This window comes from Chaetodon auriga, chromosome 6 (genome assembly GCF_051107435.1).
Source record: "Chaetodon auriga isolate fChaAug3 chromosome 6, fChaAug3.hap1, whole genome shotgun sequence".
Lineage (NCBI taxonomy): Eukaryota > Metazoa > Chordata > Actinopteri > Chaetodontiformes > Chaetodontidae > Chaetodon > Chaetodon auriga.
The window spans coordinates 19,797,073-19,822,500 of record NC_135079.1 but is presented as its reverse complement, the minus strand read 5'-3'; the positions used below and the strand labels follow the sequence as shown (position 1 = coordinate 19,822,500).

The 25,428-nt window shown below is 43.9% G+C and overlaps 1 protein-coding gene across 2 annotated transcripts in view; it reads left to right on the top strand.

Annotated features, from left to right (window-relative positions):
* The window catches only part of bcar1 (BCAR1 scaffold protein, Cas family member), a 78,965-nt gene that overhangs the window by 29,573 nt on the left and 23,964 nt on the right, over positions 1–25,428 (top strand). The window contains exons 1-2 of one of the 2 annotated variants that reach the window (XM_076732862.1): positions 3,913–4,195; positions 23,263–24,006. In XM_076732862.1, the coding sequence (XP_076588977.1) occupies positions 4,184–4,195; positions 23,263–24,006 (756 nt within the window). In that variant the 5' untranslated portion in view covers positions 3,913–4,183. Of the gene's footprint in view, positions 1–3,912; positions 4,196–23,262; positions 24,007–25,428 lie in introns of those variants that run through there. The other variant, XM_076732861.1, reaches the window with a different exon arrangement.

Here is a 25,428-nt window from a genome sequence, read left to right as displayed (position 1 = left end):
GACTGTGAAGTAAATTGGAGCACAGTACATCATTCATGAGATCAGAATGGATTGTTTCATTCAAGTTACTGTTGTATTACAAGAATAAATAGCAAAAGTGTGGTGTAATACACCACATATGAACCAAATGTCAAAGTTGGACTGATGTGTCGGTTCAGATTTAGTGCATCACATTGGGACCCTTTGAGAGTAAATGCCCAGCCTGGCTTTAGTTGCCACTGTTTGGGTGTCTTTCTGGCAGTCAAGGACCTTCCAGTTCCAGGCCTCTGAACCACCACTGAATCCTAAGACAAATCAGCAGAAAGGAAAGCAAGACGACAACACAAGGAAAATCTAGCCCTGTACACACGCATCAATCAGCACTTTGACATGTACACAAGAAACCACTCAGAGAAATCAGATTACACGCATGATCTGATTTTACATCTGCATGCTCACATGTTAAAAGCAGATCACAAACTTGGTCGCACACGTACATGAGCAAGAAATTTGCTTTCTCCAGGGGAATAAACCAGAAACCAGGTTTCTCATTTACATGATGGTTAACTTATACACAGCATCGGGAGCAATTTGGAGTTCAGTATCTTGCCCAAAGATACTTGGACATGCAGACTGCCAAGGCCACACTGACCGCTCTACCTCCTGAGCCGGCCCTACAAAGTTTCTACATACTAGTGTAAAGTGTCAGTCAGATTTGAATGTATTTCACAAGATGCTTCAGTGCTTGACCCAAACAAAGATGGCAGCCAGAAGCCAGACACCAGAGAGAATCCAAGAGTTTTCAGTGATCGTGGGCCTCCTTGATGGTATCTTTAAAAACACAGGAAGTACCTGGAATAACTGGCGGTGTTGAGCCAGAGCTCCAATGTGGACGTCCTAAAGCTGAACTAAGAGTGAAGACACAGAAACATTCATGAAGTACTTCCCCAGCAGAGACCATTACCATATTCAGATTCACATCGCCCTACATAACTTAATCCTCAGTGACTGCGTTCTTTTCTTCTGTGTGTGTGTATGTGGCACGCACTTACCATTTGTAGGTCAGTGTGACAGAGGCTGTTGTTGTCGAGTGTGGTGGTCAGAGAGGGCAGTGCCCAGGTCGTGGAGGGTGAAGTGTGTGTGTAGGTGTGTGGAATGTTCTGCTGGGCAGTTGACATCAGTGCCGGTCGGCTTCAGACACAATCTAACCACTGTTCTTCACATTGAGAGGAGCGGCAGGGAGGACCAGAGCTTCACAGATTTCCCTTCTTCTTCTTCGGTGCCACTGAGTGTGTGTCACACTGTTCTCCATCCTCCCTAAAGCAGAGACACACATTACCTTTGTTGATGATGGTGCCACAACTGATCTGACTAAGTTGGCTCGAGTCAGTTCTAGTCTGGGCCAGTCACTGAAAAACTCCAAAAACTGAAATATTCCAACCTCATGTAAATCTGTGGAAACTGAAATGAAGAACTCTCCAGCATTAAGCATTAAAGCTGGAGTTGATAACATTGGAGAAACCACAAAGAGTAAGCTTGATTTTCCAAGTATCCCAGTGAAAAATCCCCTCCTCACCCCTCAGGCCTCAGGCTCACTGCCTGACTGCTGCTGGAGGATGGGTCATGATGAGAAGGCCGGTTCTATTAATGAATGCTTAAATAAACAACTCTGTTAAATCCCACAATCATGTAAACACAAGCAAAATAGCTGTCACCAACAATGACCTTCAGTCTCCCCGCGTTCCACGCTGTGGATGTGTGCTTTATCCTGCTGGGTTTGCTGCTGTTGTTGGTATTCAAGCTAACATGTTAGCATGTTAGCATTGGGAAACTGAGGCTGCACTTTTCTGCTATTCTTGTGTGACTAACTCGCCAAAGCTGTACCAGTATTTCTGCCTTGCCTTCTGGAAGACTCGAGCAGACTGTGCACGGGAAGGCAGGTACGGAGGTGGACAGGCAGGTAGGCCGTCCAATCACTTCACTCATGTCAATTGAAAGGATTGGTTGGACTTATTACAGCCAGCAACAGACACAGAATTGGATTGTTTTCAGTTTTTTGCTGTCAGATTCTAAAGAGAATTTCAACAAATATGATAAGAAAAGCTTCTAAAACACATGATCTGCTGTGAGCTGTTGAAGAAGGTGTGGGGCTGCTGTATCATGAGGCAGGATTTCATGACTTTATGACACCCAGACAAGAGACACTAAGCAAACAACATGTGTCAATATCATCACTGAGCCCCAAACCCTCTCTCTCTCTCACACACACACACACACACACACACACACACACACACAGAGAGAGCAGGTCATGACCCTCCTTTGTGATGGCTCGTCCCCAGGACAGGGAGGAGTCTTCCAGCAGGAGGCAGAGGTTTGCTCCTGTGGCTTCTACTATGTTTTCATTTTAAAAAGTAGAATTTTTCCACGTTTACATCCAGCATACTCCGACATTTTAGGACCCCCTCAAACAGAGACACTTTTAGAGATGCTGCTGACCCTGTTTTAGTTAAAAAATCGCCTTTCTAATTGAGTCTTATCAGTCACAATTTACCCTTCCCTGATTCATCAGGCCCGCATCACGTGACCTTATCCTGGAAGAAATGAAATGGCGTCAGCTTGTTTAAATCTGTGAGCCTTGACTACCTGCAGCTAATTCCACATGAACAACAAATTACAGGTGCTGCTAACTTTGTTGTCTATACTAACAGCTTTTAAAACAGTGTTTTAAATGAAATTTCTGCATTAAAATATCCTATTAAATTCCTTATTTGCTTATTGCCAAACAGATACTGACAGCTAAAATTATAATGTATATAATTTTCTGTAAAATTCAGCAGGTTGACGTATTGGTCAGGGTCTTTTCTGAAAGCTTCATTAAAGCTTCCATCTTTAAATTTATCCCAGTGGATTCCATCAGAAAATCTGGATTTTTCAAGTCTGAAATTTTATATTTTTTCTCAGAATTCTGAGATTGATCTAAGAACTTTTTGTGAGACTTTTTGGGGCCATTTCCTAGCAGGTTTCATGGACATACCCTCTGTAATTTTTCATTTTTAGGAAAAAAAAGAGAAGTGTTGTGAGAGTTATCTCAGTTTATTTAGTTGTATTTAGTTTCTAAGCAGCCGAAAGAATTTCTTTGAAAAAACCTTTGAACTCAAGGTAACATTTATTCATCATTCATTTGAGATTCGAATTTAATAATGACTGAATCTTTATTCTTCATAAATGTTGAATTTCATTCCAGCCCATAGTCATGCTCTGCTGACCTGCTGTGAACTGACTACAAGTAAGACTTAAAGTTGACGTAGCGATGAATAAGAATGAAGTGTACCAATGAAGCATTAGACTCATTTTACTTTCGTATGAAAATTACAATCAAGCACTAATATCTTTGTAGGAAATTACCAGAAACCATGGGACCTGTAAAACAGCCTGTGACTGGACTTTTCTGACATGGCCTTAAATGTGTTTTATGTCACGGGACGCAGTGATTGTCTGCTGTATGGACTTCTGCTGAAGTAGCTTCAGGTTGGTTAGCAGCTCTTTAAACCACCAATCGGGTTAAATACATTTGGATGAGGTCATGTTGCCTTATGCTCCTGTGCAGTGCACAGTACAAGCAAGTCTCAGCATCAGTCCAAAGCACTGGCAGTGTCTTACAGCCAGGGGGAGAGAGAGAGGGGGGAGTAGGGACAGTGGGAGGGCAAAGCTCATTTGCATGAGAAGAGCTCCTCAGGCCAATGGCCAGAATGGATAGAGGGAATATCAGGATCCAACAGGAAGTGACGTGTCAGGTTACACTCTCCTCCCTCTTTTCCTCAGGCGAGTGAGAGAGAGAGAGAGAGAGAGAGAGAGAGAGAGATCAAGGGAGAAGGAAGGGGAGAGCGGGGTAGAAGTAAATGGGCCAAGCAGCAGTCTCATTCTTGCTGTGTGAGATCACGGAGCGTCAGAATGTGTCGGGATCTGCTCGACTACTGAAAACAAGACTGAACAAGACAGAGGGAGAGACACCGAGAAGAAAAGGGAGGGAGGACAGAAGGACATAGGAGGGAGGGAAGGAAGGAGGGTGGAGGAGGAGGTCTGGAGGAGTTTTGGGATCTTTTGGGATCTACTCTCCGCAAAGGATCTAGTTGGCAAAGTGTGTCACAGGGGCTGAGCTACAGCGGACTCACCACAGCTCCCTCACTGCAGCAGGGACAAAATGAACTATCTGGTGAGTGTGTGTGTGTGTGTGTGTGCGTGTGTGTGCGCGTGTGTGAGGGAGAGATTTCAGTGTGTGCATGCAAAATCACTGCCTCCATGGCACTGTTTTTTTTTTTTATTCTGTGCCTTCTTTGGTGTCTGTCTACTCCTTCATTCCCTGTGGTTTAGTGAATGTGTGTGTTTTAGCAGGACCTGCTATACCCCAGCTGTGCATGGATTGTGGTGTGGAGGAAGGGAGGGGGGAGTTGGGTATGAAGAAAAGGAAAACGTGAAGGGGGAGGAGAGGGAAACTGGAGTTAACATTTTCTCTGCAGATGCCTACCTTTTGTTGGCTCTCGGCAGGGAGTGTGTGTAAGCTTCTGCGTGTCTGTGTTTGTGGTGAAGGGTTTAAAGTCGCACACAGGTCGAGGAGACTTCAGCGTCCTGTGAAGGAATGCGCAGGGACAAAGTTGCTTTTTCTGAAGAACACTGGCTATGTCATGTTGTCTTGGTTTGTCTTGAAAGACTTTTAAAGCTAAGCACACCAAAAGACTTTTTGTCAGACAATTGAGTATGACAAAAATAGAAACTATATGCTGCAAGACATGAGTAAAACATCAAAAATAAGCTGTGAAAAGAGGAAATGCGGCAGAAAATGTGACATTTCTAGGTTGCATATCCGAATACTTTCATAAGAACTTCTTTAAAGTTTGTCACTTGATGCCTATAATCCTCTTGAGAGCTTTCCTCACTGAACCCTAAAGATACACTGCGCATGTTTTCTTTTAAACTTTCTTCCCTGAATGCATCACTGCACAGAATCAGACCACACAGCAAAGGTCCATCGTCCAGTTTATGGAAAGAGTAAGGAAGAAGGAAAGACAGTGAGAGAGAAAGAAAGAGAGCGAGGGAGAGAGGGGAAGAGCCGTGGTCTGTCTTTCTGCTGACTCAGAGGAAAGTGGAGAAAAATGAACATTTTATGGCCAGAGGACGGAGGGAGGCGATCAGTCGGCTGAAAGAGAAAAACGCTTCAGTAAAACAAGAGCAGAGAGAGAAGGGAAGCAGAGAGAGAGGACAAGATGATATGTGCAAGTATTGAATATGACATTGATCTAGTAAAGCGGAGAGAGACAGAAGGGAGTGGTGGACTGGGGGGGGGAAGAGTAATGGTTTGGAGAGGAGGGAGAGAAGAGTAGTTAGAAGGAAGGAAGGAAGGAATGGAAGGAGGAGAGGAGAGAAGAGAAATAAAAAAGAAAGTGGCAGCAACAGTCCTTCCCTGCCATTGTTTGAAAGGCTTCTGCGTCAGTGTTGGCTGCCTGCTCATGTCATACCAGTGTGTGTGTGCGTGTGTGTGTGTGTGTGTGTGTGTGTGTGTGTGTGTGTGTGTGTGTGTGTGTGTGTGTGTGTGTGGTAACTACACAGTCAGGAATGTGGCAGACAGTGAGATACTGTGGAGCAGATTGCCGTGTGTGTAACTAGTAATTACACGCCAGTAATTAGTGTGTAATTAATATAAAATAACATTCCGCTGTTGTGGAACTCGGAGGCAGCCATGTCAAAGCTTTCCCATTGACTGCACAACACGACCATGTTGTGTGTATTCAGATGTAATGTGGATTTATCAGTTTTAGTGGAAAATAAACTGCTGAAATGTGGAAAGATGAAGCTCGTCCTGTCTGTAGTTATATTTGTAAAAGCTCCACGCAGAAATGAAAGAAAAGCAGAAAAACAGGGAAGACATGAGGATCACTGATTTATTTTTTTAGCCTTGAATTTTTTCATGATGTTTTTTGAACAAATGCTGTCACAACAGCAGCCATTACTTTATAAGAAAGCAAATTATTTATTTTAAAATATTTATTGTAGAGATCTGTCCCCAAGTAAAGATAAATCAATCAATCAAAAGAAGTATTGAACCGAACCGTCAGACCTGGACTTCATAAACCTGAACCCAGAGCCACACACAGTAAGGTTCTGACTGGATTCTATGGCTTTTTAATACACTGTGATCATATCTGTGTGTCCTTGTCAGGTTAGCCTTGGGCCCAAAACCTCTTTCCTTCTTTATTTATGTGCCAAGCGCTGAAATAACTGCCCCCCCTCCTCATGAAAACGCCAGTGGTGCATGCATAAGCACATATGCTGCCTGAAGTTAGCTTTGTTTTTCAAAGTTTGCATCTCCAGTTCCCTCTAGCCTTTGCAGCCCGACATGCCTCTCCATCCAGGATCTCACCCAGACCCTGGTTTTTTTCCTCTTTTTTTTTGGCTATTTCAGCATAAATGTCACATATAACCAGTGCAAGCTGCTGGTTGGCGTCTGTTTTGGTGCAAGAAGACGCCACAGCTGCTGGGCTCCTGATGGTTGGTTCAGCGTGTTGTCGGATGTATTTACTCTGACCATGCCAGTGGGTGGACACAGCCTTCATGTGTGGTTTGCCAGGTCTTTGTAGGTTTCAGCTGGTCTCCAGGTTCGTCCCAAGCTGAAGGAGACGAGCGGTGACACATAATCTGTCTCAGAAGTGAGGAGGAGTGAACAGGGCCGGGAAACAGTGCTGGTTTTAAATAGATGAAGAGGATTCCCCACATACCACGGAGGAGTGTGTGGGTATGTGTGTGTCAGAGGGAGAACATCGGGTTCACTCATTCATCCAGAGAATCAAGTTTCCCTGACTCTAACTTGATCCTGGCTAATTAAAACACATTGCTAATCTTGACTGTTGACCTATCAGACGGTTTAAATGTTATGAAAGGAGCTATCAGGTGGGTGTTGACAGCAGGATTACACTGATACACACTGTGTGTTCCCATTACACTAACTGTGTTTGAGATGTAGCAGATGTATACATTAAGTTTGCTCAGAAACACCAGCATGGTAACAAAAATCACTCCATTTATGAGTGTGATGTTGATGGACATGGTTGTCCCACAATAAAACTCTCATTAGAAACCAGTTTGGAACTGTAAAGGTGACGCTACAGTATTATGAGTCCCAAGCCAAATATGTAATGAATATATTCTTGAAAAAGCTCAGTCATTTCCTAAAAGAGCTGCTTTCTGTAGTTTTTAGCAAATGTTACTCAAACAGGAGGAAATTGTGCATTTGTTGGGAGATAATTTCAGTGGCAGATTGATCTACATTTGGTGCTCCAGTGAGTATTTGGGGCAGCAGGACAGTGTATGTGGGATTGAGTCAAAATGTACTATAATGTGTGTGTGTGTGTGTGTGTGTGTGTGTGTGTGTGTGTGTGTGTGTGTTCATTCATGGTCATGAAGGAACGTGTCACCCAGTGCGACCATGAGGCTCATCAATGCGTTTGTCGTAGTTTTTGAACAACAAAACAAGCTCCGTGGCTTTCTCTTTTCCCTTTGTGTTATATGCATACAGATCCTTGCCATGCACGGAAATACAAATATAAAGATATGAAGGACGGGGTCGGTAGCGGAGTCAGAATTGTCGGTGGCCCTCATTGTGTCAGTGCACATTTCTTTGCCCATGTATTTCTCCTGACTCACTGGCTGAGTCATGGAGGCCTGGCTTACAGCAGGAAATCCCCTCTGTCTCCTGCATGACAAACACACACACACACACACACACACACACACACACACACACACACACACACACACGCACGCTCAACATCTTCCCCCCCAGGCTGTTCTGGCTATGGTGATTAGCCCTCCACCTCCATCTACCAAACCACACACATACAGATCCACCGAAAACAGTCGTTTTCACCCAGATGCTGACTGTACCTGACTGTTCATCCCATTACAGAAGCAGAAGTAATCCAGAGGCGGACAGTCAGTCCTCAGTTCAGCCTCAGTGATCACACCGAACCACTTCACAGTGTCTGTTCCTGATGGTCTTTCTCATGGTAGATATTATCAGGCCTCTCCCTGTGGAGCTAACAGTGCTGCCGGACCCACAGTTCACAGAATTCACCTTGCTGCATGCTGTAATTCACTGCAGTAATGTACAAAGAAAACGATGTGACAGAAAGGTGGCTTTATTACTCTTATTGTTATGCCTCATGGCTGCATCTTATCTTAAGAGCCTCACTAGAGCTTCACTTTTGAAAAGCTCTTTTCTCATGTGTGGAAATTGTGGAGAGCAATCAGCATTTTCATCTCATCAGTGTGGTCATGGCCCAAACAGGAAAAGCACTTATTTAAATTGATTGATTAATTGATTGATTTTAAGTGTCCTGCCGCCACATGGCACACAGCCCGTCTTGGCTTACAAGACACTGAGCAACAACAGCTGAGATGGTCACGAAACAGTTCAGAATCTGTACTCGCTCAAAATTTCTTATGTAATTCAAAGTATTCGAGCCATTTCTTACTTACTAACCAGCAACGTGTGAAAAATGAAAACTGTATCATCACATCAAGCCTCTTGAGTCTGTGAACTGTGAGCCACATAAGCGACCACAGTCGCTTTGACACATGAATGCTGCAGCGTCTATGAGACACGTTGAGATTTGGACCAGTGCTGAAAGACAAGGCCTTGTCCTGTTCTGGACTGACTCACAGCACACTGGTCATGGACTGCCCATTAGAGAGAACGTCGCCATGCAGATCAGCATTCTCAGCAGTCAGCCATCCTTTCCCAGAACGTGAAGAGTGGACCAGATGAAATTGAAGTTTTCCCAGCATGTTCGATAGTGCTGGTTTTGCAGTGAATACTGCCAGTGCACATTTTTTAGCTGCTGATTTGTCCAGAGATGGATTGAAGGTGGCGCGGTGGCTCAGTCATTAACGCTGTCAGGTCACAGCAAGAGAGCGTCCTGGCCTGAATGCCTCATGTGGGTGTCTTTCTATAGTCACGATTAAGTGGACCTTTTAGCTTAGATTATTTTACACATTCTGAGGTCAAGAATTAAACTCCATGCTTAACTACAGTGTTTGGCTGATCAAATATTGGCCAAATTTGCCAGAAAACCTTCCAGCTTGGGCACGAAATATCAGGATTTAGTGTATGATTTGCATTTTTTTTTTTTTTTTTTTTTTTTTTACAAATGAGCAAAGCAGAAACACAAGTGGTAGATCCAGCAGCGAAGTTTTCCTGCTGCCTGGGACTCGGGATAAGCAGGTCTGTTTCTGGAGAGATATGCAGGCGCTAGGTGACAGTCATCCTTTACTACTTTCATCTCAAAATCTCTGCAGGCACAAATGAATAGAAATTCAACGCCATTTTATGGCTCAACTGTCTTTATTTTCAAGCTTTGGGGACAGGCTGCATACTTCAAATGAAGTGATTTGACCTGCAAAGCATTAATATAAAGTCAGGGTGAGTGACACTCAAACTCAGCTGTTGTACCTCTTAAAGTGACTGATGTCATGCACATTGCACTTGAATCCTATCATGATGCCTTCAGGGACATTTACAGTATTTGATTAAAGGCATGTCTTCAGTAGTGATGGTTAAAAGTACAAACTTACTGTATTAATGTGCGTTGGATCCTCAGGCTAAAGCTTTCTAGCTGAGTGTGTGATGTCTAACTTTATCTTGTGCTCCTGCCTCCACTATATAGCCTTATTTTTGCCCTTGGTTTCACAGTACAGTAGAGTACGGTTAGCAGACAAACAGCATGCTATGAATCACTGGATGTTTTTCCCCACTGCTCAGTGCTGAATCATAGAGTCAACACTGCAGTCTCAGCTGCAGCTTTCTCAACAGATTTATGTGAGTGATCAAAGTGTCACAGTTCACCAGTGTGGAGATTTATGCCCCTGTGGTTGTGAAACCATTTTAAACCAGACACCTTTGGTTTGCTGTTTTCCCCCGTCTTTCTGCAGAGATGTAGACTTGCAAAATATTAATGCTTTCCCTGCAGCCTCATGCCACGGTGGTTTGGAGCTTCTGTGTTTTGAACATTGTTTTCCAGTGTGGAGATGAAGGCTCCAGCTCTTCATCATAAGCATGTATCGATCAGAGGAATAAGGACTGCAGTCTGTCAGTCACCCACTCACTCACTCACACACACAGTGATCAGAGGGTGTGTCACAGGTTGTAGCTCACGTCTCTGCTACGTGTGTAAGTGCAGGTTAGTAAAGCCCTTAAACACAGGTGTGGGCAGCTCAGTGGGCATGCATGCAGATCTCCTGTTGTGTATTGCACATACTAATTTCGGAAGGTGCTGGGTCACGCCTTCACCTTGTGAATGGAACCTGGCTAGCTAAGCAGCTAGCGGCTAAGAAAACAACAACTTAACCTGCTTTTTTGCAGCTAATCAAGTACATCATGAGCTAAAATCACACTGGTTGATTTTGATAACGTGCTTGTTAATGCTGGTTCCAGGCCTCGAATCACTGCACACAGACAGACGCAGCGGCATTACCCGGTTGTTGTAAGTCGACTACTAACAACTGTGAAATGAACATATTTATTTGATCATTGTGGAAAACGTTAAATGCTCCCCACACAGCTTCTGACATCAGCAGGTTGGATGGGCTACATCAGTCACTATTGATTGGTTAGAGCAAAATAGCATACCTCCCCTGTTCCCTAATAGAAATTGGCTAACATGCTCATGATGTCAGGCTAAATGAATGAAGTGAAACACAATGACAACTCATTAATTAATAATAAATAACAATAAAAACCATAAATATCAGGCGTTAGCGGGTGCTGTTAAGGACTGTGTGCTTTCTTTCAATGGGACAAAACAACTTAAGTTAGTTTTTAAGTCGCAAATTTACAAAGAAAGAAAGTCAGATCTCATCAGTGGGAGAAGCAGTTCTACTCATGTTCAGATATTTTGAATCTCCACCCTCATTTTCTCGCGGTTGTTTGTGAGGAGGAGCTGCTTTGAATGAGCCAACTATCTGTGTACGTGTGTGTGTGTGTGTGTGTGTGTGTGTCTGGCAGCTATTCATAAGTTCCTACCAGGGTTGTCTGTCAACAGGTTAAGCAACACTTAGGTCACGCCTCTGTGAGTCTACGCTGTGCTTCAGGCTATACAATCCCTGCTGTTGTTTCTGCTGTTAGTCACAGCCTGAAGGCAGGAATTCTTCAGCGGGGATCATCACTCGTCAAAGCTGCTGCCTTAACCAGCACCGAGCAGAGCACGTAGAGCTATTTGGAAAATTCAGAGTTTGTTGTATTTTCAGCCAAAAAATACAAGGAATTGTACTAAAAAATTCGCAGCACCCAAAGTGTGTATTTTTACCATGATTGAACACCACAGCTCTCCACTGAAACAAAATATGGCCGATGGCTTCACACATTACTGCGTCCACAGAGCAGTAAGTGCTTTTAGCTCAGAAGTGATGGGTGGCTAATACAGAGCTCTCTGCATGTACTCCACACGTCAGTGTCCTGCAGCTCCACCTCAGCGCTTCACTGGGTGGAGGATTCTTTCTGCTGTTGTACAGATCAGCCATGCACTCACAACTATTTCTCAAGAACAGTCTGACGTGCCAAGACAGGAAAGGGGAGGGGGGGGGGGGGGGGGGTCTGAAGGAGAAAGAGGTGGCTTGGAGACAGAAAGAAAGAGGAGGGCGGAGGGAAAAAGAGAGAGACACAAAGAAAGGAAGGAAAAAGAGAATCGCTATGCTGTCATTTATCGGTTTCTCATTTATGATGAAAAGTAAGAATCTGAATTTTGTGTCTGTTTGCGTGTGTATGTGTGTGTGTGTGTGTGCGTGTGTGCGTGCGCGCCTCTGTGTGTATGTGTTGTGACATCTCTGGAATGCGAGGTAATAGGAGAGTTGTGTGTTTGCATGTGGAGGCTGTGGAATGCTATAGTAAGTGTGTGTGTGTGTGTGTGTGTGTGTGTGTGTGTGTGTGTGTGTATGTGTGTGTGCAGTAGACATCGGCCCAGGCTCACTTCAGCAATAGCAGGGACACAGAAACACACACACACACACACACACACACCAGCAGTAGTATCTGTAGTGTCTGGATTACTAAAAAACTCTGGAAAATCAGTTACAACCAAAGAAAAAATGTTTTCGTTGCCCAGCTGCAGTCAGCAGAGGATCCATATCTGCATATTTCAAATCCACCCGACCAAATCCAAACAGAGCAGAGTCAGCACAGGACTGAGCACAGGGGGACTCCATGACCCTCACTCTTTGTTTGGTGTCTTTCCATAATGTTTTCCATAATCAGACAGTGGTCACTGATCACATTCAGCGTCACTCGTGGACTGTTTTTGTTCTTTGGTTGCATTTCAGAAGTCAAAATTCAGAGAATAATCTCAGATTTCTTAGAAACGAGGAGTCAAATTAAAGTTCAGTCAACCAACAGAAAATCAACCAAAAACAGTCATTAAGAAGCCACACTGTGCATCTGAACATTGTTTAGTTATTGATAATGTTACCCAGTGTGTCTGACTTTGGTTTCGATAAGATGGAGCAGCTGTGAAGACGTGGAACATTTCACTCAGTGGAAACATGGCGTCGCTTTAAATGAAGAGCTGCAGCAAAGCCGATGCACAGTGTGTGTGATACGTCACTGTCGGACTGTCAGACAGCGGAAACGATTAGCTTAACAACCTTAAGATACCTTTATGGGAGGACAGGGGAAAACTGTATGTTTAAATATGCCACAGTTTTGATGTTCAGATAATAGTTTCAGTCCAATAATTAAGCAAAAATGTCAGAAATGCTCTGGTTGTAGTTTCTCCAGTGTGAGCTTTATTCACTGGTTTCCTCTGTTTCATGTCTTTGTAAACTGAATATTTGTTGTAAACTGAACATATTCTATGTGTCCCTCCTTTTTTGTTTCATGCTATGCTTTTTTAAATACACGTTACGCCAGGCGTGTCGTACAAATTACAGTACAGGGTGTGAGACAAACAGTCAACCAGACAGAATTTGATTGAGAAGAAACGAAAGCAAAACACAGCACAGTGCACACACCTCGCAACCCCCTCTGCTGCTCCTGTGTCATGTGGAGTCTTGTCCATCTTGTCACGTTTTACCACCATCTTTACACACACACACGCACACACACACACACAGGTTTGGCCATATGGGCTGTGTCCCTGCAGAGGGATCTCCTGCACACTGCTTGTTTGTTAATGACTGTTTTCTGTCTTGTGTGTGAGGAGACAGAGAGTCTTGTGTGTTTTTACTTTGTCCTTATACCTCATTGCTTGTCAGTGTGAGCGCAAAGAGTGTGCTACATTTTTTATTTAACAATAAACAAACGAAACAAACGAAACAAAATGTCAAGAAAGGATGTTTTTCTATCTGGGGTGAGCTGTTTTATTCAGTCGCCTGGCGGTGGTTTAACGTCTCAGCAGCAAGCAGTTACGCAGTGTGCTGTGTGTGTGTGTGTGGGGCTTTTATTGTGAAAGGTAGAAAAACAGAAGAGTGGATCTTTAATGGGCTTGGCAATGCTGGAAGGTGTTAAGAGTCATGTCTTTGTTCAAAATACAACCGTACACCATCTGAAGTCAAGTTTCTGTCTTTGGTTGAACTGAGACGAGTTTAAGAGGCTTAAGAAACAAAATAAAACTCACCAAAACTGTCTTGGTTTGTCTTTCCACTGTTTCATCACCAGCTCTGGTTTTGGTTGAAATAAATCCTTAATTCACAGTCAGATGTGAAAATATTCAGGCTCTCGACCCTGTTTGTCCCCGCTGTCTCCTCACTTTCAGACAGACAGACCTTCAAAGGGCTGTTTGAGGGACAAGACTTGGTGTCAAAGATCAGGTTAGACTTAGTTCAGGTTATGGTGAGGGCAGGAGTTAGGCATACCGGTGCCATGGTTAAGGTTGGGTTTGGTTAAAAGCTTGGGAAGGCATTATGTCTGTGAGTGTCCTCAGAGGGTATAAGTACAAATGTGAGAGGATTTCCCTGATCTTTCACATTAATCATTTGAGGCAGAGTGATGCCTCTGACCAGATCAGTGCTAATCTGGTTTTAGCTGTACTTTGACTCTTTTTTTCTCTGGCTGCAGTTGTGCCCAGCTTACAGCAGAGACTGGTGATGGTGATGCTGGTCGGCCATTCTGTCCAGTGCCACCCTCAAGATAAAATCTTAGCATTTCAGACAAGATATATTTACAGCTTTTGCCCCACTGGTAAGTCTCTCAGCACAGCAGAATGATCAGTGCAGTCGTTACGTCTGTCACTTTGCAGCCAGATCGCCTCACAGACTCTGAGTATGAATGAATAAGAAACGGTTTATTGGCTGGTTTCAGGGGATGAAGGTGGATGAGGGGAAAATCCGGCAGGCGAAGGCAGAGGAGAAGAGGCAGGCTGGTGGCCAGTGAAGCGTGGCAGAACAGAGGTGAAGGCTGGATGTGACGTGGCTGAGCGAGGAATAAGCAGACAGGCAGGCAGTGATCCTGTGGCACTGAGAAACAGTTAACAGTTAACACACCAGAGATAAGTTGAATATACAATTTAAAGAGCCAAGATGTAATCTGACACTTCGGCTGAAACGAAGATTTAGCATTGAGTGGAAGAAGAACCGGGGTTGATGAGTGGAGGAGCACCACGCCCACGGCACACACAGACAGAACAAGAGACACAAGCAATAACTGGACACATGAAAATGCAGTTTATTTTTTTCTGTGATTTTTTCCAGTATTTGCTTTTTTCTTCTAAGGTCATTGAAATTAAATGAACTCAAAGGGGATGACCACTCTTTGGTTGACCTGCTCACAGCTCCAAACAGAGGCTACGTGATGAGGAGCCGTGAGGAGACACGGTTTGGATTTAAAGTCAAAAAGCCTTGGAACCAGTGATCTAGGTACATCTGGCTTAACGGGGGTCGGTATCTTCATCAGAAGTGCTGAGCAGGTGGTCAGATAGCTTCAGAAACCTCTCCTCCCACACCTGTCTGATGTCTGCTCGGGGGAGGCTGTGTCCGACTGCTTCTGTAACTTCCAAACATGAAAATGCGACATTCACACCCACCTCACGCTGTGATTGGTCAGCTCTGTGGATGTGAGAAAGTAAGCTGGTGCGGACATCTTTCACACCTCTCTTTTTCATTTGTTACACAACACATTAAGACGGTAACATTTTCTCTCCTTTCCAGACTAAAACGTTGTTTCTCCTCCCAAAATTGAGCTTTCCACTTGGCATAAATCTCAAGATGCCAGCTTGGTGTTTCAGTGTACACAGAGCTATCAGAGCTTTTCCAAAATGACGATGTGTCTGCCAAATGAGCATCGGAGGCTGCGTGTCACAGTGCCAGTTAAGAAGACAACCTGTAGTCGCCTCTAGCTTTCTCTCTGATCATCCATTTTAAGTGCCAATATAGCCAAATACAGTACATTGCCGTTAACCTGTATTTATGTTGCGGTTATGACGTAACTATTTTATCAGCAGCTTGGGGATGAGTGCTGGTTAACATGTAGTGTTTATGTGCTGCAAGTGAGAGCTGTTTGACCTCAGGAAAGCTGGAAGATGGACAGAGCAGACGACCAATGAGAGAGAAGAAATAGTAAGAGCAGAAATAAACTGTGTGTAGATGGAGACACACGGGGGAGTGCCATGAAGTGCCTTTTTTCTGTTTTTCTGCAGTGTGGTGAATAGGCTCACACACACACACACACACACACACACACACACACACACACACAGAGAGAGCCTCTTTGTGGCAGGCTAGTATTTGTCCCCAGGGGTCAAACAGGAGGCAAGAGACAAAGGACATAAAGCTGTGCACACACACACACACACACACACACACACACACACTCACACACTCACTCACACAGATGAGTGACCTGTCTATACTGGGCTCAGTCAACCAGCTGTTCACATTACCTCCTCCTCAGTGGACATCTCTTCTCTCCTCTCCTCTTGATAGCCTTTGGAGTCACTTCACTGACAGGTTTTATTACGGCTTTCACAAACACACCAGGCCAGTGTTTTCACATGTTTTTACCCATTCTCTTATGTCTCACACCACATAAATATCTGCCAACCAAAGCAGATTCACGAATGAATTGTTCAGTCAGTAACACATCAGTCCAACCGACAGTCCAAAACCCAAAGATTTCCACTTTGCAATGATATGAAACAGAAAAGCAGCCAAATGGTCAGGATTTTCCACGACACACTGAATAACTGTTTCAGCATCACACACGGTTGTGTTGTAGCTTACATTTTGAGGTAGCCACTCAGTGAACACCATGCTGAGGTTAGTTATGCTGAATGGCTGGTCCCAAATGAAATCAGCTGAAAAGGTTGTTTTAAAGGGTCATTGTGTGTGTGTGTGTGTGTGTGTGTGTGTGTGTGTGTGTGTGTGTGTGTGTGTGTGTGTGTGTGTGTGTGTGCATGCGTGCGCGCGCACTCGCGCTAATCAGGCATTTTCATTCAAATTTGAGCAAAACTTCCAGCTGGAGACATGTGACACATGCCAGGCAGTCATGCTTCTTACTTCCTGCCTGTAAAACTGGTGCATTAAGGAGTCAGATTTGATGTAATTAAGTCTCTATAAATGATTAGAATATGTACTGCTTATACTGCTTTGGGAGATATTTCCAAGTGTTCAATCAGCAATCAGACGTTCAATCAGAAGCTTTGGTCCCAGTGCTCCGTTAACCTCTCAGCCCTTTAAACTTCCTCTTTTGTCAGTCTGCTCTCTTTCATCATCCTGACGAGACGACACCATTGAAGCTTTGGCGTCGCTCAGCAGCAGCTGGTTGTCCCGGCAATGGTTGTCGTGGTCACATCACATTGTTGGGGCCTGTTGCTGCTGGGATTCATCCCGCGAGGTCTGGGTAATGTGATTAGCCACCACTGTGTTCTCATTTCTCCACACTCCCAGGCTGCCTCTGTGGAGTAGATGTACAAGTGTCTACTTGATGGCTTTCTCACGCTGATTAACAGACAAGGATGTTTGAGGGCTTCCAGCTATGGTTTCCATTATCCGCCAAGTATTGTAGTTTTTACCGGCAAAATCCGTTGAAGTCAGACATATTTAAATGTCTCTGATCATAATGTCCAGTGAAAATAGTTGCCGCTAAGCACAATTTGAATAAGTTAAAACTGAAAATGACTCTTTTTCATGAATGCGTTGGCTATAGGCTAACATGCTATGAATGAAACAACCATTACATTTGTCTCATTGCTGCTTCACTCTGATAAAAGGCGTTCTCTGAACCAGCAGCAGAGCTGAGTGGGCTTCTTAAAGGTTGAAACTGTGGATTTAGCACTCAAAAGTACTTAATTCATGTTTGCTGCCATGATACACTACCTTTAAATTACTACCTTTAATTTACAAAATGTAAGGTAGTACCCTTAAGGTACCATTTACTTCACCTTTTTTACGGTCTTACGATGCATTGGTCTGTTGGTCACTCCAGTACTTTCGTAGCTGGATCAATAATAAGTTCCAATGATGCTAAGGCTCCTAAAAGGATCAATCCTGGTGATTTGACAACCCGGACTTTCTTATATCTTTCAATTTTGGACTTTCTAGAAGCTTTTCCTCCTGTATTTTTATCAGGACAGAATATGTGTAGTCTTGTGTTGTCCTCAGTACACACACTGTGACCTGAGTGACCCTCAGTGAAAGACATTTGAGACTACACTTTGCTGACCACAAGTCAAAGCGTCCGCTGTGTCTGGCTTGTGTGCACCATTGCCTGTGTTGTTGCTTGCAGGTGGAAAATTTAACTGTGTCCTTGAAGTCTTCACGGATATGAAAATTTGGACCTGATCCAAAGTGGAGCCACTGAAAACCTTCCATTAAAAAAAAAAAAGTCCTTTGGGACAGTTCAAACAAATCACAGCTCAATTCTGAAACTAAAGTCAGTGAGTTAGTCTCAGTAAAGCATTCCCAAAAAATAAAATGACGATGAAATCAGTATTTAGGCCACCGCAGTACACAAACATTAGAAGAAAAAGAGAAAGATAAGGAAAACAATAGTTCTTGGATCATTTATTCACTGTTTCTGCTGGTTTGAGTCGACCAAATTAGAAGTCTCTGCTCACAAAAGCACATCCTGGATCGAATAACGTGTCACCATGACATGACCTGACACCAGCCATACTGCTGTTTGATCTGTTGATCTGCAGGATTCAGGCAACAGTAGGAGTGAGATGATGTTTAGAAGACTTCTGAGAGAAACTGCGTCAGCTGGAGCCTTGTATTCAGGCAGAAAACCAATGAATGAGTCAAACCTGATGCTGTTCAGTCATTCAGGTGTAGAATTTAATCCGTAACCACAGAAATATTTAGCAAGAACAGGCAAGTGCTTTACAGAGAGGTGCAGGAGCTGAGCACCAAGAAAGGAAGCAAATGGAAATGTGACAGTGTGTTCTAGCCTCTTCTACCTCTGTATTTCATACGAGTCTGCTATCATTCCTGCAGTCGCCTCTGTGTGTTGCCACAACATATTCACATCCAACACGCTGTGGGTTTGATGTTGACACAAGTCCACACTGCTGGAGAGGAACTGGGAGAAGAAACTTACTTAGTTGGAGACCATTTCAAACTTTCTAAAATGATGCCTGGGTTTCAGTATCAATACCGAAATTATGCTTTTTCTTTAAATATCTGAGTAAAGAATAAATTAAAGAGTAAAGAATAAATAAATTATTACAGATCTGATCAGATATTCAGCACTAACTTTCATTTGTTGACAGTTTTACTGGGTGCTGCAGACACATTATGCTTCCAAAAAAAAACAAAATCCAAACCACAATTTGAAAGAAAGTTATTTTAAAAATGGCAAAGGTTGTGATTTCAGTCATATTATTAACTAACAGCCTGTTATTAAGTTGGTGTAGGTGAAGGTGCAGTCAGTGACTGTCAGTTTCTCCTGTGAAGAAAACCGTTCAGTCAACCACAAATTAGTCAGTCGATAGCTTAGCAGTAGCTAGTTGTTGAGTGAATGACTGGCAGGTCATCATGAGTGAAATGTGGACTTAATTGTTCCACTTTTGTCACTGAAGGAAGTTGAAATTTTCCAGCTAATTGGTTTAAGATCCTGTACCTGAACAACAAGTATCATCATCAACTAAATAATTTAACGTGCCTCATTTCTTTCATATAGAAACAAGTTTATTATGCGTACAAATTTTCCATCTTTTAATTAGTATAGATTACAAATTTCAGGCTGGAGTTTAATTTGTCGGATATTATTGCAATTTAAATTAAGGCCACAATGTTTGCCAGAGAAATCACAGTTTGTTATAGGACTGAAGAAGAAATTGCTCATGTGTGCTATGAGACATAATTTAAACTTACTGGAATGTAATCACCATGATTCAGTTTCATTATTAAACTGAGCAACTAACGTGTCTCTGAAACGACTGATTGGACAAAGCCGAGCAGGATACACAAAGAGACAGAAATAGAGAGCATGAGAACCTCATCGGGGTGATTCGAAGACCTCAGGGTCAAGTCACTGACTCATCGTCCAAGCAGGGGGGTGTGTGAATCATCCCCATTGCACTTCCTGTTTCTCTTGATACTGGAATGGACCACAGAGGGGGATTTCTGTGTTCTGTGTGTGAGAGAGAGCGTGAGTGTGTGTGGGCATGGATGTGAGAGAGAGTGACCTCAGTCTGGCCTCAGTAGCTGTGTTCATTTCTCTGTCAGGACTTAGTGAGAGAAAGAGCAGAGAGCTGACAGAGAGGTGCATTCATCATCCACTCAGCAGCGGCTCTGGAGTGTGTGCACATACAGTACACTCTGAATGATGCTGGAGACATCCAGAGAGACAATAACACACAGAAAGAGATAAGGCACATGCAGTGTATCTGAGTGTGTATCATGACTCCATGTCAGAGTAACCCAGCTGCTTGATAAAGGAATCAAATGATGATACTAACGGTAAAGTCCTCGCTGAGGCTCTTGACAGATACAAACAACTGACAAATCTGGATTGTAAGTGTGAATCAGGACAAGTGTAGAATGGTAAGAAGAAGACATTAGGAGGTATTGCAGCATTATGGAGCGAGCTGCTTGGGGCTTAGATGTCTGCGTCACTCTGACTGAAATATGTTCTGTAAAAGAGCAAAAGAGACCAGGTGACATGCTGGGACAACCTGAAAAAAAGACGCCAGCATGGGGTCTGAATGCTTCAAAGGTGAGAGCTGGCGCTGAATGGCAAACAGCAGGAAGTTCAATTTTCACAAGGAATGTTTGTTGGAATATATTGAAATTTTAGAATGCTTTTAATGCCAAATTTATCAGAAGACAAATGCAATTAAGAATAGGTTTTATTCAGTGTTATCAAGTGCTATCAAAGGTTTGGTCTCAGCAGAGAAAAAATAAACGGACACTTTTTTGAAGGGAGTTTTGTGACTCTCTCCCTGAACAATAATGGAGCATGCCAAAGTTAGTGTTGAGCAGCATTAGGAGTGTTTTGGATTGACAATAATACAAATCAAGCAGCTGACAGTCCTACCTGTTTGTCATCTTTTGGAAATCTGGTCAACATCACATTTTAAACCAGTTAAAAATAAATGTTCACTTACATTAAAGAGTAAATGAACACCAGGCTGAAGGTCACCAGTGTTTTACTGACTTCTGCTGGGTATGGTCTCAAGGGTGCTCTGTTGCACCTGTAAGCACACCTGACAGTGATGTCACAGTGTCCTGAGTCACCCCAGAGCACACTTAGATATCACTGCTGCAAGGTGAGAAGTTAAACCACTGCTGCTGTTAACTCCTCTTTAAACGTTGGTAAAATGCAACCTGGGTGCATTCACTGACCTGTGACACAGCTAATGTCTTCTTCTATCCCGAGTATCTGTTCATCTTGATTCACAGTATTCAGCAGTGAGCAGATGTATCACACCATTAGCCAGTTTGTTGTGCAGCCATTCCATATTGATCAAAAATCAAACTGCTGGATGCAAAATGTCTCCTGCCTCACTGAAAAGTCCATTCTCACTCTATGTGCAAAGGAAGTTTTCTGTTTCCACATCACACTTTAAGTCACATACTGGCCCACAATTGGCTCCCAACGAGCTGTGATGTCACAAAGCCCCACTGGTATGTTAAACTGAGATTAAAGGTGAGCACAGAGGAACTTTCCCCCTTCAGCAGATGAAAGTGAAAACAGCCTTGTCGTGTCAAATCCTGCACATCCATCATTCTGCACAGCGAAGCTGAAGCGTGGAAGAGATGGCATGAGAGGCGAAGCACTTTGACTGGAGGGACTTTAACTGCAGTATAAGATGACAAGTCAGACGGAGGAAAAGCGGGTACCTTGAAACGCAGTCTGACTTCTGATCACAGTAACTGAATATCACATAATTGTGGAGGAGTGTCTGGCGTGTGTTTTTTTGTGTTAACCCAGCCAGTGAAGTTGATGAAGTGAGTATCGTATGGTCGAGTGTCTTTTTCTGAAGCCATGCACAGGCCTTCAGTGCAGCCAAGAAAAGTCCAACCATAAATCTGGAAGCCAATTACATGGCCTCATTTAAATGGGCAGGGCTTTGTGCGTAGGTTGGTATGCATGTGCGTGTGTGTGTGTGTGTGCGTGGAGCTGGCCTGGGCCCAGTACGGGCTGTACCAGTCTGTGATAGTCGGGGTGGAACTCAGATACACAGAGAGGGAGGAGAGCAGGCCGAGTTCAGACGTGGATGACAAATATTGGTTTAGTTTCAAAGAGTTCCAGAGAGATTGAGGGGAGGTGTTTCTGTTTGCACACCGGGTTTCCACACAGATGGTCGAGTGTGTGCGCATGTGTGTTGGTATGATTCAACCAAAATGGAGTCATAATAGCATTCTGCCAAATAACTATATTTTCTGTTTCTCTTAGTAAATATTACCTTTCCCATCGTGTAGAATCTGAAACTGACCCGAGCGTGAGTGTGCTGCTGATGTGTGTGGATTTGCTGTTGCTGTGGGGACAGTGAACGGTGATCATGTATGCAAAACTTAAACACTCTCCATTCTGTCTGCTAAATGTAGGAAAATAACAGATCGGATTCCCTTTGAATATGAAATACACTCATTTATAGAGCTGTGACTGTAGTTATGGTTTTATGCTGATCCAGATTCGACCCCAGACTTTATCTGTGATCAAACATTGAGAGCGGCTCAGTGTCCTTGTACTTTGCCCTCTCTTTGGCGGCATGGTAACGCATGTAACAGCATGTCATTTATGAAAATGAATGATAATAGGGCTAAGTGCTCGAGCTGCTGTCCTGATTATGTGCACAGCTGTTGCTGGGATTTTTCAGTTTTTCCTCACATGTAAATGTTTATCAAAGCTGCTGTGTTCCAGATCCCCACTATATACACGTTCTACGCAGGTTTGGAGTGTGCGGTGTGTTCACTCGTACTGTTCTCAAAAAGGTGGTGTGCATCATAAATTGACCTTTAATGTGTTGCATAAAGGAAGTAGAGGAACTACTCACAGCGGCAATAAATTAAGACATATTGTTTGTGGTGGTGAGGCAGGAAGGAAGATCTTGGAGAATAAGTATAAAATCCTGCTCCTCTAACCATAAGCAGAGTTAAACATAATGGTTGTAGATCAGAAAACAGCCAATGTGCAGCTAACATATCGGTGTGATAAAGTGTGACAATCGTGGACCACATGTTTTTCCAGAGACGTCAAGGCTTGGATGAGATAACAATCACCACCACCACCTTCATAAGTAATAGGAGAAAGAAAATCCTAATACAGTTTGGAGGAAGCCGTGGTGGAGAAATCATCCATCAGCACTTTGCAGAGATGATTTTAATTTGACCGAATGTGACAAAATGTGGTTTTCCAGGATTTTCAGAACTTAAGGCTGCAGCAAATACAGTTTGATTAATCAAAGCAACTTTCCCACGCTGCAAGTTGGAAAACCATCAGATTTATGGCTCATTGCTAAATCAGCCATCATGGCTGTTATTTGTTATGACTGTGTCACTCGTGTGATGTACCTGTGCAGAGACCAAAAAAATGCTGAACATAAATGACGAGGAAACTTTGAATAGACAGCTCACAACCACACGACAAGCTGTTTCTCTTCACTGTGTTTCTCTGCATGTCCTCTTGTTCTACACAGCAACAACCCACAGAGTGACAAACATCTTACAAACCAGCCTTGGGGGCAACAGGGTTCACTGCTGCCTTGTTTTATGTAACAGTAGATGGGAACATGAACCGATACGAGTGTGTTCAGTGTGTTTTTCCAGTTTTTCTTACATGTTTCTGTCTTTCTTCTACAGAACGTGTTGGCCAAGGCGTTGTATGACAACGTGGCAGAGTCCCCGGATGAGCTGTCTTTCCGCAAGGGCGACATCATGACGGTGTTGGAGCGTGACACACAGGGATTGGACGGCTGGTGGCTCTGCTCCCTCCACGGTCGCCAGGGCATCGTCCCCGGCAATCGTCTCAAGATCCTGGTGGGCATGTACGACAGCAAGCAGCAGCAGCAACAGGCCACGGCTTCCACACCAGATCTAGCCGCTTCCTGTCCTGTGTCCCTGGTCCAGCGGCCCCTCCCCCCTCTGAGTGCTTATGCCCAACCAACACCTGCTGCATCATCTGCTGCCATCGCTACTTCTTCTTCTGGGTTTGCCAGTAAACCCCTCCCCTCAACCCAGTACACATCTATGCACCCAGCCTATTCCACCCCCTGCCCCACACAGCCCAACCCTGACTCTGTCTACATGATGCCCCCCTCCCACGGCCCTAAACCAAGCCCTCAAAGTCTGTACCAGGTCCCCTCTGGCCCAGTTGGACCCCCTCCACAGGCCCAGCCAGGACCCCCCAGCAAAGCCCCAGCTCTAGCCCAGAGACAGTACCAGCTGCCTGGACAAGACATCTACCAAGTGCCCCCTTCTGTAGGCCCAGGGCCAGGCCAGGGAGCAGCCCCACCCGGGGGGACAGGAGCTGGGCAGGATGTGTACCAGGTGCCCCCCTCCCTAGATAAGAGGAACTGGGAGGGCAGCAATAAGCCACTGGGCAAGGTAAGGAAGGAAGGAAGGATTTGATTTTTTAAAGCAGCATTACTGGATGGATATGTGCTCTTAGTTTACGGAAACTGAAAGGAAAGGAGGCGAGGACGAAAGCAAGGCACCGAGAAAGAGAGCTTTAACTGAGCGAGCAAAAGAAAGGAAAGAAGAAAGACGTATAGAGACAGAATATATTGCTGATGTCGGTTCAAGATGAAAATCTTGAAGCAACACGTAGAACATTTAGTTTCATTGCCTTTGTATCACACACACACACACACACACACACACACACACACACACTTCCTGCTATTGTCACTGTTTGTGTTTGCTGGTGTGTCTATTTTTTGTCAAACCAAAATCTCAAGGTTGTTCTTTGTGGTGTGAGATGAGCTTTGCAGATATTTGACTGTTACATGGAAATCAGTTTCTTCATTGGATGTCATCCATTCAGTGTCATCTGCGATCATGTATCACAGAGTTTTCGTGAAGGTGCGGTCATTTGCCCCGAGAGTACAGCTAACGCTAATTGGACTTTTTTCATTGTTGGTCTCAGTGGAGAGTTTGGCTGATCAGGGACATTCAGTGTATTCAGTACAGTTAATGAGACCTGAAAGCTTTGCATTATAGAGTGATGATGTAGAAAGGTGGTTCACCTGCTGACCACAACTATGGTATAGCCCTTTTCAGACATGGAGTACCGAACATTTGTAGTGTGGAGATCAAGATTCTTTTATTTTAGGGTGCTGATTAACTTCTCTCCAGCCTGGTCCTTCACAGGACCCCCCTCTGGGTCATACAACAAGCTCTGCAAAGACCCCTTGAGGACATTACAGAAGAGTTAGTGACAAATGAAGATGATGGGAGCTCCTGTCACTTCTGTTGGTCACCTGAATGTCAAACTACCTTCCACACACATAAAGAGCTCTCAATGAACCACCCACATTTCAATTTCTCGTTCCTAGTTTACACAGATTCCAGTGAGTTAGACCTCTGTGCCATACTGGTTCAAAGGAGTGCCTGGGAATAAAGAAATCCTGACTCACGACAGCCATAGTCTCAATCTTACATGTCAGAAAGGGTCTTATTTGTGAGCTGTCCTGTTACAAAACTTTTAACAGACACCTGCCAGCCAGTCAGATATTAGTATTTGGGGGGAGAGGGATAAAGAAAATTGCAGTTATATAACTGATAAAAAAAACATGGAAAAGCTACAAAATGATTGTCCTTGTGATAGAATCCCATAGTGGCTTTTTACCTTAATGAATCTAAGTCTTCACGCTCCGCATCACAGTGCCCCACCGGACTGAAACAACCTGCTGAACAGTTCCACTTGATGAGAGAGACAAGACAAGAAAAATAATAAGCAGCTGAGAGACAGAAAAGGTAGAGAAGGAAGGAGGACAAGACAACACAACAAAAGCGGGAAAAACACTG